General features: G+C 50.7%; 1 protein-coding gene across 1 annotated transcript in view; it reads left to right on the top strand.

Annotated features, from left to right (window-relative positions):
• Positions 1-17,001, top strand: part of Disc1 (DISC1 scaffold protein) — a 203,678-nt gene that overhangs the window by 61,143 nt on the left and 125,534 nt on the right. Inside the window, exons 4-6 of the mRNA XM_032887977.1 lie at positions 3,570-3,717; positions 11,136-11,259; positions 14,248-14,483. Coding sequence (XP_032743868.1) covers positions 3,570-3,717; positions 11,136-11,259; positions 14,248-14,483 — 508 coding nt within the window. The remainder of the gene's footprint in view (positions 1-3,569; positions 3,718-11,135; positions 11,260-14,247; positions 14,484-17,001) is intronic.

Genomic DNA, 17,001 nt, shown 5'->3' on the forward strand with positions numbered 1-17,001 from the left:
CCCATCAGTGTAAGGGGGCGTAACCCGGGGAACCAGTGAGATACCAGTGTATAAAATTGGGTCGTGGAGTGCCAAGTGAGGACGATGCTGGCCGGGAAGTTGCAGCCCCTGTACCTAGTGGCCACTGCAGAGTTAGAACCCCAGGTACCTGAGAGGTTGAGAGAGCGACCAAGGCTTTGATGTCACAGCTGAGTGTCCAGATTCCCTTTGCTAAACCTGAAAGAGAACTTCAGGTGGCCATGATCTCCAGAGTAGGAGCACAGAGCTAGGCTGATGGGGCCTCTCCTGCTCTGGTCACCGTTTGTTCCTTTGTTTTCTTCTCCACTGTAACTGCTTTGCTGGATTAACCTTTTAGGGACCATCCAAGACCCCGGGAAAGTTTGAAATATAGCAGAGGACCAAGGGAAGCCAGGCTGGGTTTTTCTTTTTCTTTCTTCTTCTTCTTTTTTTTTTTTTAACACAGCATGAGCCTCTCAAGGCAGTGCACGTCAAGGCTACTGATAATAGCCAGTCCGTTAACATTAACTAAATTGCAGGCACAAAGCTCGATGCTTTGTTTAGATTACGTTGGCTAAGCCCGAGGGCCACAATGCAGGGATTATTATTAATGTCTTTTTTTTAAAAACAAACCAGGAAACTAGAGCTTAGAAAGGCTAAATAATTTGAAGGTCAGACAGTGTCTGGCAAAGCTCAGAGTTCAACTCAGGTTTTCTCCTGGCCCCTGCATGGTGAACCTCATTATAACCGCCTTAATGATCGCGCCATTTTACGAGCATGTAACTTAACATTTTTTACTGAATTCCATCAAAGTTTTAATTTTATGGGACAACATATAAGTTATTGAGGGAGAAAAAAAAGACACATGACCTTCAGGTGCTGATAAAGACTGGGATTATCTCAGTAGAGTCTGGGAGACCCTGCCCAGCCTGGACTAAGAGAACTGAGTGGGTGTGTCTGATGAACACCCGTATTGAAAGGGATGTGTCACTAACTGCTTGGAAAACAACGTCCGATTAGCTCTGGCAGGCAGTCCTGAAGAAGGATGTGTCAACAGAGTCCAGTTATTTGGGACTTGGTCCTGGGATCCACTTTTTGATACCCTTAGGCCAGTAGGACAGGTCCTGGGCAAATTCCTGTGTTGGCTAGTTTCCTTTGTGGACTGGATTTAGACTCACCAGGGGAGGAGATTCGGGGCGTGTCTATGAGGGTTTTCCCAGAGTGGTTTAACCGAGGAGGCAAGACCTACCCTGGATGGGGGAGGCACCACCCCTAGCTCAGGGATTTTGTATGAATTAGAAGGGGAAAGAGAACATTTATCTCTCTCTGCTTCCTGACTGTGGATGCAATGTGATCCCAAGCTCCTGCCACCCTTCCTCCCCATCACCACAGACTGTACAGGCTCTGTGAGTCCAAATAGACCCACGCCTCCTTACCTTACTTTGTCTAGCATCTTGTCACAGCAATAAGACACGCAGTTAATTCTATTCTCTGTGCAGTGTCTGGACATTGAATTCAGGTGACTTTATGGGAAAGTCACTTATTGATGGGGACTTCTCCAGACTCCTGGGGGTTCACTGACTACCCGACACCTGGGCACCTGTGCTGGCTGAGCACCAGGTGGGAGAAGTGCTGTAGCTGCTACATTGTGACTACCACGGAGGGAGAAGGGCTGTAGCTGCTACGTTGTGACTACCACGGAGGGAGAAGGGTTGTATCTGCTACATTGTGACTAGTGTTAAATTGATCTGTAAAGAAAGGCTTGAATCACAGGGCTGAGCCTCTAGGAGCTATTAATGTAGTATGAACTCCGTGGGAATAGTCTGTAGGGCCCTCAGGATATGCAGGGGCAACTTGGGAACTACACTGACCTAGAGAAAGCCTGTAGAGTGTTCTTATCATGTCACAGCACATGCACAGGACACTGGAGCAGGTCACAGTAAAAATGGCCAATGCTGACTGCCTGAGATCTTATCTTTCTGCAACAATCCAGTAGAGAGATTCAAGGTCGCTGAGCAGCACCTGGCAAGGACGCCAGGATGTGAGCCTTGAAGGATTTACACCACTCATTCATTTATCCAATCACTCATATGTTTAGAGACGGGTTTCACTACATAGCTTTGGCTGGCCTGAAACTTCCTATGTTAGATTAGGTGGTTCTCACAGTCACAGAGATCTGCTTACCTCTGTCCCATTATGTCTGACCCTGTTATTTAATTTATTTTGCACATATAACATGTGGGAGTTGCTTCTCTTCTTCCACCGCATGGGCTCTGGGGGTTGAACTTTGGCTTTCAGGCTTGGTGGCAAGCTCCTTTATCTGCTGTGCGGTCTTGGTGACCCAAAGATGGGAGTTTAGATCAGTCTTCACTTTTCTTAAAATATAACTTTATCTATTTTATTAGTTTTTGAAAAAGGCTCTTGCTATATACCCTAGGCTACTCTATTTTTAAAAACGTTTATTTATTTTATTTATATGAACACACTGCAGCTGTCTTCAGACACACCAGAAGAGGGTGTTGGATCCCACTACAAGTGGTTGTGAGCCACCATGTGGTTGCTAGGATTTGAACTCAGGACCTCTGGAAGAGCAGTCAGCACTCTTAACTGCTGAGCCATCTCTCCAGCCCCCTAGCCTCTCCTGCCTCAGTCTCCTAAGTGTGGTAAACCACCACTCCTGGCTCAAAGATGACTTTAAAGGAAATAAATTTTATTTATTTTAGGATTTGATTATGAAAGTAAATTCTCACTAGAACAGATTCCGATATCTGCATCTTATTTTTTTAAGTGGCTTTATAGTGATCAATACTTATAAGTTGTCCAAGATGACCCGAGGGCATTAGAACAACCATAGGGCCTACTGTGTGACAGAGTGGGTCCAGTCACCTCTGGCATGGGGACTGTTAACACTGCTCTGTGCTTTCAAGGCCTGTGATTGGCTACAACTTGATAAGCAGTTTTTATTTATTTCTTTTAATTTAACATTTTGTGCTATTAAAAGAAGAGTTGACTTTTGAGTATTGATTTCTCCAAAGTGTGTCCTATAGTTCTAGGGAGGTAGTTCAGTCCCTAGAGTGCTTGAAGCCCTGGGTTTGATCCCCAGTACTGCATAAACTGAATATGGTGGCCCAAGCCTACAATTCTAGAACATGGGGGATAGAGGCAGGGGGACTGGAAGTACAATGTTATTCTTAGCTTCTCAGAGAGTTCCAGCTTATCCTGGACGACAAGGAAAACCAGCCAACCAACCGACCAGCCAATCAGTAACCTGCTCTTTTAGAATCCTCCACACTTGACAATTTTCTTCCAAATGATCATGATGATTAAAAGACACCAGTCGTCCTTTCTGTGTGTGGGGTACAGTCATGACCAGAGAGGCTGGTAGACTACGGCCCGGTCAGCTGGGAGAAGGAGGTGATGGAAATGTCTCTGGAGCTCCGGAGGAAAAACCGACAGGCCAGGGAAACAGCCTTCAGCCTGGAGTGACTCAGACGAAGCTGGGCTTTTGAGAAGAGATGTGGGATTATCTTGCTGAGTTTCTTTCTCTTGCTTTTACCTCTTGGGGTTTCCAGCAGAGACACTGAGACAGAGATTGGAAGACCTGGAACAGGAGAAAGGCCGCCTGCCCTGGGCTCTGCCCTCACAGCAACCAGCCCTTCGCAGCTTCTTGGGGTACCTGGCGACACAGACACACGCGGCCTTGCATGGAGCCCCCCAAAGGTGAGTACCCGTAGAGGCCACCACAGCCTGCGCTTGGCTTCCTCTTCCCCACTGCTGTGCAGTCAAGAGCTGGGAGGCCCTGGGGTGACTCTTCCTGGGAGGAGTTCTTTGGGTGTTGGAGAAGGTGAACCAACTTAGAGGGCGGTCTAGTTGGGTCCTGCTCTTTGCGAAGGAAGCCCAGCAAAGTGACGGGAAAGACTGGACACGCGCAGGTAGAGGACAAACACAGTGGTCTTCCGCCCAGAGGGAATAGGTGTTTTTTTGATGTTGTAAGCGCAATCAGGATTTAGGTAGACTATCTACGTAGGTAGGCATGGGTGCAGTCCCAGCATCTACACTTTGCTTTCCACTGCCAATTCACCTCAGGATTCACAGGATTGCACGGCCCATTCCCGCTAGGTGCCCATGACGTTGTACATTGGGTTTACGTTTGTGTCTCCCTGGAACCTGTCTTGATGAGGAAGCCAACTTTCTGTTTTAGGGATAGCATGTGATGGAGCATGGGGTTTCACTGTGTCCTTCTGTAGAGGTGCATGCATGTTGAGTAAACTCTGGCACTGTCCTCTCACAGGGAGGAGCCCCATCTCCACACTTCTGTTATCTTATCCAATGGGAGGTGTCCTCTCAGACTCTCCTTCTTGCTTCACATGGAGGTCTTCCTAGCTGTCTCTTCTCCTTGGGCTGTTCCTCATCCTAGATCCTGGATGCTCTTCCAGTGTATCAAGTTCTTGCATCACAAACACATGCATGATAGTTACTAAGTGTTTCCTAAGTAACTCTCCTCCTCCTCCTCCTCCTCCTCCTCCTCTTCTTCTTCTCCTTCTCCTTCTCTTCATTCTCCTTCTCCTCCTCCTTCTCTTTCTCCTCTTCCTCTTCTCCTTTTCTTCCTTCTCCTTCTCCTTCTCCTCCTCTTCCTTCTCCTTCTTCTTCTCCCTCTTCTCTTCCTCCTTCTACTTCTTCTTCTCCTCCTCCTGCTGCTGCTGCTCCTCCTCCTCCTCCTCCTCTTCTTCTCCTTCTCCTTCTCCATTCTCCTTTCCTCCTCCTTCTCCTTCTCTCCTTTTCCTTCTCCTTCTCCTTCTCCTTCTCCTCCTCTTCCTTCTCTTCTTCTTCTCCCTCTTCTCTTCCTCCTTCTACTTCTTTCTCCTCCTCCTCCTGCTGCTCCTCCTCCTCCTCCTCCTCCTCCTCCTCCTCCTCCTCTCCCTCCTCCTCTCCCTCCTCCTACTCCTTCTCCTTCTTTTGAGACAGAGCCACAAGCCCAAGCTGGCCTTGAATTTACAATCCCCCTGCCTCAGTTTACCAAGCACAGGGAGTATTGCTGCTACACTAATGTGAGCATTAGTTTTATTGGCCTTCTTGCTCTGTTTTCTGCATGGGAGGCACCCATGTCTGGTTTTTCAATTCCACTCTAATTGGCCCCTACTTCTGCCGTTCCCCACACCCCTGCAGGTCAGCAATGGCTTTCTCTCTGTTAAGCTCTTGCTCCTCTGTCAGCACCTCGACTCATGGCTCTGTCCTTTCTCCACCCTGGTGTCATTGACCATCCTTGTTGCTTCTGAGATCTTGTCTCTCCTTTGTATCCTCACCTTGACATCCCCACCTCTGCAGGATCCTGCACCCTTTCCAGTGCCTCAGATACACGAACCAGGTTCACTTTGCACAAATCCCAGTCCTCTGAGGACTCCTCCCCAGCCCTATCTCTCTGTAGTGTGCTGATTCCAGGCTTCTTGTGGTCAATAATACATTTATTAAATTCTTCTTTTTACCCATGCAGAGGTACTGCGGTTTCATCCTTCCCTTTGTTAACTTATTTTTGGTTAAATTATTAAGTTAAATTTGTTATTAGTGATGGTTAGTCGTGCTTGTCAACTTGACTGAATTAAGAGATGTCTTGGGCTGGTGAAACATACTAGGGGCCTGTGGGGGGGTTTCCAGAGGTGATTGACAGTTGGGACAGTGATCAGGAGGAGAGAGAAGGCTGAGGACCAGACTCGTGTGCTTTCCCCAGCTTTCTGTGCGTATTCTGATGACGTTGGCTCTAGCTTCTTTGGCCTTTTGACGTGGACTCAATATCCACAGCTCTCCAGGGAGCTTCCAGGCTTCTAGCTCTGGCTTGACACTGCTGAGGTGCCAGCTTTGTGGGCTGAGCTGGGACTGTGTTCTCTTCCCCTGCAGCATGCAGGCAGCATGGTTGGATTAGCCAGCACCTAGTGTGTAAGCCGATCTAATTCCCTCTTACAGTACATGGTTCTTCTGGTTCCGTTCCTCTAGAAAACCCCGCCAAAGACACTAAATTTTATTTAGTGTACATGTGTGCATGTATATATGCATTTTCATATGATGTGTGCATGTGTGTATGCACATGCATGTGTATATGTACATGTGTGCACACGTGTACAAGTATGTGTGCATGTATGCATGTGCATGTGTGTATGCATGTGCATGTGTATGCATATGTGTGTGCGCATGTGTACAAGTGTGTGTGTATATGTGTGTGTGTGTGTGTGTGTGTGTGTGTGTGTGTGTGCATACAGAGGCCCAAAGTTAACACTGAGTGTCCTCCTCAATTGCTCTCTATGTTATAGAGATGTGGTCTCTTGCTGAACCTTGATCTCACTGATTTTTGTTAGTCTAGCCAGCAGGATCCCCTAGGGATTGCCCTATCTTTGTCTCCTGAGCGCTGGGATTACAGGTGGCCCTGTCAGCCCGCCCGCCTTTTGTGTGGGTTCTGGGATTTGAAGTCTGATCTCCATCCTCATGCAGTGAGCACTTTATCCCCCATGCTATCTTCCCAGACCCACCATCTTTAAAAAGGGACACTGCTAAACACATTATCCCTGTCCTCGTGCCTCCTCCTCCTCTCTTTCCAGATCCCCTGTCTCATGGTTTCAATCTCCAGCTACCTCATGAACACCTCAGATCATCATTCCCCTGCCCTCTAACTCATGGATTGCTAGCTTTGGTCACCTCTGTTATTTCTGTCATTCTCAGTCACCTTTCCAAGTCATCAGCCCCCAGTCGCCAGCCCAAAGGCTTCCTCTGCTCAATATCACAGCAGCCTCTCGCCTTGCTGTCTTCTCTGACTCCACTCTTGTGCCCCACCCATTTCTCCCAAAGCAGTTAGGACCCTGCAGGAAGCATTGGCTCCTGGGCTTTCAGGATGAACCTCACTGTCTGTGTGACCCTCAAAGCCTCTGTGATCCAGCCTTACCAGTGCCGACCTCTAACTGGTCAGCACCAGCACCAGCCGCCCACACAGCAGAACTTTACTCAATCCTCCAATCTCCCATGAATCCCGTTGCAGTCACTAATGGCTGTTCATCCTCGGAAACAGTGAAGCCATCCACCCCCAACCCTCTGCCTGTCGGACTTGTCTCAGTCAGGGTTTCTATTCCTGCACAAATATTGTGACCAAGAAGCAAGTTGGGGAGGAATGGGTTTACTCAGCTTACACTTCCACATTGCTGTTCATCACCAAAGGAAGTCAGAACTGGAACTCAAGCAGGTCAGGAAGCAGGAGCTGATGCAGAGGCCATGGAGGGATGGTACTTACTGGCTTGCTTCCCCTGGCTTGCTCAGCTTGCTCTCTTATAGAACCCAGGACCACCAGCCCAGGAACAGCACCACCCACAATGGGTCCACCCCCTTCATCACTAGCTGAGAAAATGCCTTACAGCTGGGTCTCATGGAGGCATTTCCTCAACTGGAGCTCCTTTCTCTGTGATAACTTCAGCTTCTGTCAAACTGACACCAGCCAGTACAGGACTCTTCCTGGAGGATTCTGGGTGACTGTCTCAGTCCTGAACCTTGGATCTGCTTCCTTGAATGTCCCTCACTCTGAGGAGGAAGACTGCACTGTGTACCTCTCCAACTGACTTGGTGCAGGAGTAGCATTGTGTGTACACATTTGTACAAGATCACAAACACATGTGAATACAGGGTTGGGGGAGCCTGGGAGAGACCCTCGCTTCAGCCAGGCTTCCTTCTGATGCTGCAACCCAGAGCTGGAGGCTGAGAACGGGTGCTATACTCCCATCTCCTCCCCTCACTAGCCGATTGTGACCACTGCACTTCCTGCTTTCCTCATCAGAGAGTGAGGAACACGGTTTTTCTCCTTTTATTTTTTATTCTTGGTTTTTCTTTTTGTCAAGCTCACCTGTCCTATTATTACGATAGCTAGAAATAACGTGACATCTTTGTCATTATTACATTTTTACAGAGCATGTGGGCACAGCTACATAGCTGTTAATTATTAAATTCGTACCAGCTGCGTGGTCACCAGGGTCATCGGGATCCTGACGACAGGCGTTCCTGCAGTTCTCATGATGACCACCAGGGGGCCCTGGACACAAACTTCTTGGGAGCTCAGCCCTGATTCCCCGGGAGGAAGGCTGTTCTAAATGCTGGGGACTTTTCCTGCAGAAATAAAATAGTTTTGTCAACATGGCCAGCTTTCAACACAGATTAGTAACTCAGATACGTTCCTCTTTACCTCTCTGTGATCAAGTGTTTCTTTGAGAATCTGATGAAAGCAACATATGTTCCCACGTTCAAACTGCCAGGGCGTCCCAGGAGACCTTGGGATTTGAGCCTCCCTGTTACTCTAGCCATGGGAGGAGGAGGAGGAGGTCTCTCAACCTCTCAGGTTAGGAAAGTTTAGAGCCATGTTTCAGGGGATGTAAGTAACCTCAGACCCCACTACCTACTTAATTTTTCTTGTCCCTTAGTTTTAAAATTACTGTTCGAATTCTCAAATAAGCTTGCCCACACACCCCGAGAACTGTTTACGTCAGCAGAGAGGTCACTAGGGTTTGGGAGGTCACGGAGTAGCTCTGACAGTGGCCGTCAGTCCTCCCTCTGTCTCTCGGGCGTAAATCTCTGTTGCTCAGTAAGGGGGTTGGGTGAGGTGGATGCTGTTACTCAGTACAAGGTGATTTTTAGATTTTACAGCAGTGACTCTCAACCTGTTGTGACTTCTTTGGGTTGACCAACCCTTTCACACGGTTCACTTATCAGATATTTTTACATTACGATTTCTAAAGAGGCAGAATTACAGTTATAGAGTAGCAAGGGAAATAATGTTTTGGTAGGGAGTCGCCACAACGTGAGGAACTGTATTACAGGGTTGCAGCGTTGGGAAGGTTGAGAACTGCTGTTTTCTAGTCTGGTAAACCCACTTTCCCACTTTGTTACAAAATGTCTGGGTGGATAGCACAGACTCGGGGGCGTTTTCACGTTTACTCTCACATGGTCCTGTCACCATGAGATGCCATCCATAGGTCAGATTCACGGCCTTGTCTGTCTGCTGTGGATCCTTACGCTGCTGTCCCATTTTCATGTCTTTGGTTGTTTCTCTAAGCACAAGCTACTCAGATCCTTGCCTCAGGCCTTGCTGTCAGGAGAACCCAAACTGGACAGCCGTGTACCCTGGAGAACCAGACCCCATTCCTTCCATCTTGAGGTGCCGGGGCTTTCTGACCTCTGATGGTGGTAGCAGGATGACTGCTTCCTCTTTGATCCAATCAGTGGGAGGGAAGTGTGTCCACCCCTCACTCTGACAGGGGGAGGGCAGGAGGGGCTGAGGGCGAAGCCCATGGGGGGTGAGAGGGGGCTCTGCATGGGCACCGGCCTCTCCTCTCCTCTCTTGAGCACACAGTGTTTTGATCTCAAGCAGGTGCCAAGGCAGACTGCAGCTTCACAGGGCACAGTGACCCTCGGATTAGAATGGGCACACAGGGCCCAGGAGGGGGGATGGAAGGATGTTGCCCGTGCGTTTCCCTGTTGTAGTTGTCTCTGTGACTCATTATCAGATTTTACAGATGGGCTTCATCCCTTTGGTGATTGATGGGACAGAAACCAGATAGAAAGACCCAAGTTTTCCCACAACTGGGCAGATCCTAGTGGAAACCCAAGTCTGAGAGTGGAATCTTAGAGCTCAGGCCCCTGGGTCCCCACCAGCACCAAGCACTGATATCCCGTGCTGCTGCGTGTTTAGGTCTTCCCCTGAGGGATCTGCTCATTTGACATCCTGATTGGTTTATAGTAGCAACTCCTGTTTGCTCTGCCGCAAGGGATCCTCACATACCGAGGCTTACATAAAGGGAAGACTATGGAGCAGAGGGAGACGCTGGGGACCAGACATGGAAGACAGAAACGTGTCCCTGCTTCGTATCTGAGCGATTTGTCCTGGGGGCTACCCCTGGCTCTCCATGGATGTCTTCCTTCCCGGGAGTAGGACGAGAGACAGACGGAGCATTGTTTAGAGCACAGGGGCTTTCCTTGTGGGTTAGGTGATGGGTGGCATTAAGCCCCAGGCACACTTCCCAGCTATGCACCTGTAGGCTCCCTCAGCAGCAATGCTGTCCTGATTTGCTGCAGTAGCTCCCACCCCAACCCGGGTGGCATCAGTTCAAGACATTTGAGGAACGCTAATATCAGCATTCGCCAAGCATACTGGGAAATAACCGAGGGAAAGAAATGAGCGAAGGCAGCAGGAGACGGGAAAGAACGACTTCCCCATGTTTAAGGCGATGGGTTCATTAAGCCATCCATCAGGTATTTCCTGAGCCCTGACTCACTGGGGACATCAGCACAAGAAGAGCTTTGCCTTCCTCTGATACAGTCAAGCCTGTAGCAGCTTGGAGCCCCGAGGAAGCCTCTACTCTCTTTCTATAACTGCTGGAAGTCGGGGTGTCTTAGAATCGTGTTACATGGATGAGGTTCACTGTGCCACAGACTTTGTATTCAGGTTCATCCGGTGTAGGACTGTGCCCACCAGACAGGTCCAGCATTCAATTGACTGGTGCATGTGGTAGGATGTTGGGGGTTCCTGGCAACCACCCAAGGACAGGGTGCCTTCCTGCCATCCCCAGGCCGTTCAGTGTGAGAAGCCTGTGAGGTTCAGAGGGCTGGGCTAGTTCAAAGGCAGAGAAAGGCAAAGCCAAGTTCTGGATGCGGCCTTGACCTCTGTGAACTGTGTTCTGCCTGCGGCATCCTGGGGAGAACCTTGCAGGGGACCTTCCCATGGTGACAGAAGGGGAGAACAAGGAGAAACAGGATGGAACCCAGGGCTTTGTCCATGCCACGGGAGCGCTTTCCCTGGCCTCCTGTGGGGTTTCTAAATCGGATTGTATCATTTTCTGCTTCCAGACAGTTTAGTTTGGACTAACTTTGTGCCAGGTGTCGTAGCCAGGATGGCCACGGGCTCCGGCACACGGAAGTGCAGGCTGGATAGATGCAACTTGGTTGGGGGAAGAAAGCCCAACAGATCCTAGTAGAAGCCGAAATGTGCATTAGGGGCTCCATCCCTCTGAGCCCCCGATGACTGAGGTCAGAGAAACGTTGCGGTCTCTTTATGTACGTGTAGATCTAAGCACACCTGTCTCTCCTCACCTGTACCAATGCATGTCTGTTACTTGAAGGGCTGGCAGCGATGACCCAGAAGCCCCACTTGAGGGACAGCGGAGGACCACTGCCCAGGATAGCCTGCCGGGACTAGCCATCACCAGGCGGGACTGGCTTATGCGAGAGAAAGAGCAATTGCAGGTGAGCGGTACAGAGTCTTCCAGAGAGGGAGTGGCCCTTTCTTACCTGTGTAAGTCAGATGCAGGGAAGGGGCCTTGGCGTCACTGCAGTGCAAGAACTTGAAGCAGAGGAGGTGGATCCACCATTCCTTTGCACGCAGCGGGGTTGGGGTTGCATAGCATTGTGGGACTCAGGACCTTTGGCTCTGCTCTGTCTGCGGCAGCCTGGACATGTCTGTCCGGGAATGCTTTGTGGGAGCTCCTACCATGGTGGTCTCTGAGAAGCAGCTGTTAAGGGACATTGTTAAGTCTAGCCCAGGTATGAGGCTGCATCGGTAATGCCCAGCAGGTATATGGAGGCCATGCTTGGCCTACAGCAGTGTCCACAGTTAGAACTCTGAATGAGCCTCCAAGGAGAGAGCAGAAGTCATCAAGGTAGACCCAGGGCAGGGACTGAGGGGCAGCAGGGGCGGGGACTGCTTGAGCCTGGAGCCTGGAGCAGGAACTGGGAGCATGAGAAACGCAGGCCCGAGGCACCAGGGATTCATGGGAAGAGCCTCACCGGACAGAGTGGGGAAGCCATCCAATGGGATTCTTACATCAGCTTTGGGCCTCCACGTGCACGCACACCCACACGCTCCCACACGGCTGCACACGTACGTACACACACCACACACACATGAAAGTGGGGAAAAACTAACAGAATAAGATGTTGGGTCATCGTGGAAAACAGTCTTGCGGTCCCTCCAACACTTAAAAACTGAGTTCTTAGCACCCGGCAACCGATCCCGCGGTTGATACACACCTGGAAAGAAAGCACGGGCCGGATGAGACATCTAGCCACCCTATCGGACGACAGCCCAAGCGCCCATCTCTGGATAGACAAGCAAAATGTGGGTGCAAAGGCCTGTCCCTCAGCTTCCTGAGAAAGGACATTGTGCCACATGGCCCGGTGCGGGGGAATGTGGGGGACATTGTGTTATGCCGCGTGAGACGGTCATGGACGGTGATAGATGCTGTCATATCCTGCTTAGAAGAGACTCCCAGAGTAGGAAAGGAGATTGGTGAGGGGGGGGGGGTGGGGTGGGATGGGGATGGGGTGAGGGTGGGGTGGGGGGTGGGTAGGGTGGGGTGGGGTGAGGGTGGGGTGGAAGTGAGGGGGGGGGTGGGGTGGGTAGGGTGGGGTGGGGATGAGGGTGGGGTGGAAGTGAGGGGGGGTGGGGTGGGTGGGGTGGGGTGGGGTGGGTGGGGTGGGGTGGGGGGGGAGGGTGGGGTGGGGTGGGGTGGGGTGGGTGGGAGGGTGGGTGGGGGGTGGGAGGGTGGGCTTGGGGTGGGGTGGGGTGGGATGGGGTGGATTGGGAGTGAGGGTGGGGTGGGGTTGGGGTGGGGTGGGTGGGATGTGTGGATTGGGGAGGGGTGGGGGTAAGGGTGGGGTAGGGGTGAGGATAGGGTGGCAGGGATGGAAAATCAGTGTTTAATGGGGATAGAGTTCTGTGGTTGGATAGTAAGTTTGCTTACACGGTTTGGTTGCGTGCCCACCGTCACCGAGCTGAGCATGTAAAATGGCAGAGGTGCTAGATCTTATGTCTCTTTTACTATAGTTTAGGGCAGCTTGAGCTTGTCTTCCCAGGATGGGGAGGCTGAGGCAAAAGAATTGTTGTAGGTTCAAGCCTGGGCTACAGGATGAGTAAGGGCTAGTCCCGGCTACCAAGTAAAATGCTGTCTCCGAGAAACAAAAACAAAACATACAAAAAATGAGGGAGGGGGGGATAGTGTGGATCTCCAGGGCAGACACAGAGCCGCTGAGCCTCGTTGAGCACACAGAGCCTGCGGGTTAGCGGGAAGGTCAGGGTGGGGGTGTTAGAGCTCCTCTCTCCTCTCTGGGACTGCAGGTGGGTGCAGGAGGTAGACGCTGTGGAGAATCTGCTCCGTGGGTGGAGGAGAGATAGGGAGATATCAGGGATTAAGCGGTGCTCTTATCAGCTAGGAACAGCGAGGGAACAGGGGCGTGTCCCTCAGCGGAGTCTGGTGCTGTGTTCAGACTCCTACGCAGAGAGATGGCTATCTGCCCAGCCCTGAGCACACGCTGTTCCATCACCTGCTGCTTGTTTAGTCGTTGGCCTGGAGACAGATAATAGCTATGGATTAACGGAGATTCTGGGTCAATCAATTAGTGCAAATTACATGTGCGTGCGTGCGTGCTCGAGAGTGCATTCGTGAGTGCCCGTGTGCGCACATGTGTGTGAGTGCGTGTGTTTGAATGTGGGCACACGTGCACGTGTGTGCGTGTGTATGTGGAAGACATCAGTTGATGTTAGATACTTAGCCCAGACTCCCACAGAGTCTCTCACTGAATCTAGTTTTCACTGACTGGGCTAGAGTGGCTTGGTCAGCAAGTCCCCAGGCTCCTCCTGTCTCTGCTCCCCACCCCCACCCCCATGCTGGGGTTACAGATTCATTCTGTGGGACCCCAGCTTTGCCATGGGTTCTGGGGAATCAGAAGTAGCTCTTCATGCGTGCACGGCAAGCACTTGTCTGACAGAGTCACCTTGGTGAGCCTTGGAATTTAACGGTCCGACATCGTCGGTGTGGCAAGCCTTTCTGTGCATCCTGAATTCTCGTGTTTGGGGACAGGGTTTTCTCCTCCTGGCTCACACACAGCTGGTGTCTCGGTGTGGGGTGTGAGCTGCTAGCACCCTTCATTTGCCCACCAGAAGGGAAGCCAGCCATACAGCATTCACTGGGTTTTATCAAATCAAAACCTTGGCCCGCACCTGTCCATATTTAATGCTTGGGAGGAAGGGAATGTTTTTCTTCTTGCCAGCTCATCAGAAACCTAAAGCTGGCATGATTTTTCCAGTTCAGCAAACTTCTGGAATTCGCTTGCCTCAGAGGGTGGGGTAGGTGGGCTTTGAGTCTCCGGGCGCATATGGCCCCCAATCACTTAGCTTGCTCTCACTGTCAGCAGAGCAGGGTTAATGGCTGAAATCTGTTGCCCCTTTCTCTGCAGAAGGAAATCGAAGCTCTCCGGGCAAGGCTGTCTGCGCTGGAGGCGAAGGAACAATGGCTGAGCCAAGAGTTGGAGGAGCAGGAGATGCTGCTCCGGTGGCAGGGCTGTGACCAGATGGCACTGGTGGCACAGCTGTCCCCAGGCCAGCTGCAGGAGGTCAGCAAGGCCTTGGGAGAGACTCTGACCTCTGCCAGACAGGCTCCCTTCTGCGTGGAGCCACCTGAAACCCTCAGGAGGTACTGGTGACTTTCTGAGTTTCCTACTTTACCTCTCTCCCCTGTTTATCATCGAGATGACTTTATTGTCCACAGGCGCTCCTCAGTCAGGTTGTTGGCTGAGTGGAAGGGGTGGAGATGTTCTGATGTTAGATTGCCTGCGGGGTCAGTCATGAGCGCTGGGAGGTATTTGGTGTTCAGTCCACCTAATCTGTATCAGCAATGTCCCCTCTCCAAGAAGCAGTTTCCACCACTCCAAGGGGCTGGCTTGTCTCTCCTTCCTTGTCTCCCTCCCTCCTTCCTCCCTTCCTATATTCCCCTCCCTTCTCTCCCTTCCCTCCTCCCTTCCCTCCCTCCTACATCTGGGATTCAATTAGATAGAGATAGTGACACCGGCCTTTGCTGAAGGTAATCATCTGGAGAGGGACAGATTCCACTTCTACTCAAGGGGTAGGACATGGCATTGAAAGACTGTGCCCTGGGCTACAGTGATGCTTGGCTACAGTTTTAGTGCACAAGTGTGGGGACCCAGAACTCGTGTAGAAATCTGGGTGCAGCGGTACATAGCTTTAACCTCATTTCTGGGGCCTCAGACTCAGGAGGATCCCTAAGGTTTGCCGGCCAGCCAGCTTAGCTCCAGGTTCAGTGACCCTGTGAGTGTGATAGAGGAAGACGCCCCATCTCTCCCACCCCTCTGTCCCTTTCTCTCTCTCTCTGTCCCTCTCTCTTTCGTCCGTCTCTGGCTCTGTGTATGTGTGCGTGTGTGTACACATGCACAACAATAAAAGACCCCCCCCAGACAGACAGACAAACAAAGGACAGCTGAACCAGTGTTTTCGTAGGCACTGGGATGAATGGGACGAGCGACCCTGTGCTGTTGGTTGTGGCAATCACCATGTGCCTGGTACTAGACCGGCCGTCGCATTGTGGGTCGCATCTATTTTCCTGCCTGTTCTCCAGACAGGGAATAGAAGACGAAGAAAACTAACAGTCAGAAGAGAAGTTTTTAATTTGCCCAGCGTCTTAATAGGAGAGAGAAAAACATGCCCAGGATTTTCAACCCTGGGACATCACAAAGTGAGTCTTTCCTATGCTTTGAATCATGGAGGGCTTGGGAGATACACCACATACACATCTACTAGGTTGTTACTTATTGATCGATTGATTCTTTTGAATAGGGTTTCACTATGTTGCTCAGGCTCGTCCGGTCTTCCCGTTGCTCTTCAGGTGTTCGGATCTCATTTTGGAGACACGGGGAACACTCTTACATATGCAGGAAGAAGTGCTTGTGGAGGGCAGGGAAGATGTCCAGTGGGGGTTCAGGGCTCTGCTGGGTCACTACGCTCCCTGCCTGTGGGGATATGCATTTTATGACTCCTGGCTGAATTGGGGGACTGACAATGGAACCATTTAGGGATACTGGTTGGTTTCTGCTAGCCTCAAACTTGTGGCAGTCCTCTTGTTTCCGCCTCATGAGTTCTGGGATTCATCACTGCATCTGGCTACTTCAGCCTGGCAACTTTTATCACTCACAGACTTGACAACATCAATGGAGGCCAGCTGTAGACTTGAGGCTCTTTCTGGCCTCAAGCAAGTGAACTGTGCCAGAACTTACCCAGGAGCTTGCTAAGAACAGGGCCATCCCAGCATGCTACTCAGGGAGCCTATGCTGGCTTGAAGCTGAGCAAGGCCTGATGGGCATCTAGTGCTCTAAAAAAATATTCTCTGAGAAATTCAGAAAGCACAGGATGTATTTTAATCATAACCGCCTCTCACCTGTCCCCTCCGAGTCCTCCCGGATCTCTCTCAGTGTCTTCTTCCAAGTTGCCCAACACTTCATGTCCTTAAAAACAAAACAAAACCCCAAGTCCCCTAAGTTCTGTCTGTTTATGTGTGGGTGTACGGTCATGCTCAGGAGTCACCCCCAAAAAACCCATCTCTCTTCTGGCACCCATCAACTGCAGGAGGTCAAAGGAGACAACCTTTAAATACCAGGAAGGTCAGGATGTCCCACGCCAGGAAGCTGACAGGACAGAGAAACACAGAAGCCACATAAAATGTCAGACTCGTTACAGAGAATTGGTGACAAACAATGTTGAGGCTGTAGAGAAAACAGATCCCTCATTCACCGTCGGCGGAAGGGCGGGCTGGTGCAGCCACTGTGGACATCAGTGTGGAGGCTTCTTAAGAAACTAAATATGGAAAGCCCAAACAACCCAGCAATATTTCCTTCCAGGCATCGACCCAAGAGGCTGCTCCCTACCGCAGGGATTCACATCCGTGGTCATTGTGGCTCTGTCGGGTAATGGCTCTGGTGGTAATGGGGCTTTTATTTGGCTGTGAAGAAGAAAATGAAATTTCGGAATGTAGAGGGAAACGGAAGGAACTGGAAAACGCTATGTTAACTGATGCCCCCAGAAAGACGAGTACCTCGTGTCCTCTTGTATGTGGATCCTAGCATCTGATTTCCACATATGTGTATTTATGTGGGAGTGAGGTCATAGGCCAGGAAACTGGGAAGGGACTTTGAGGCAGGGGT

Source organism: Rattus rattus, chromosome 17 (genome assembly GCF_011064425.1).
Source record: "Rattus rattus isolate New Zealand chromosome 17, Rrattus_CSIRO_v1, whole genome shotgun sequence".
Classification (NCBI taxonomy): Eukaryota; Metazoa; Chordata; class Mammalia; order Rodentia; family Muridae; genus Rattus; species Rattus rattus.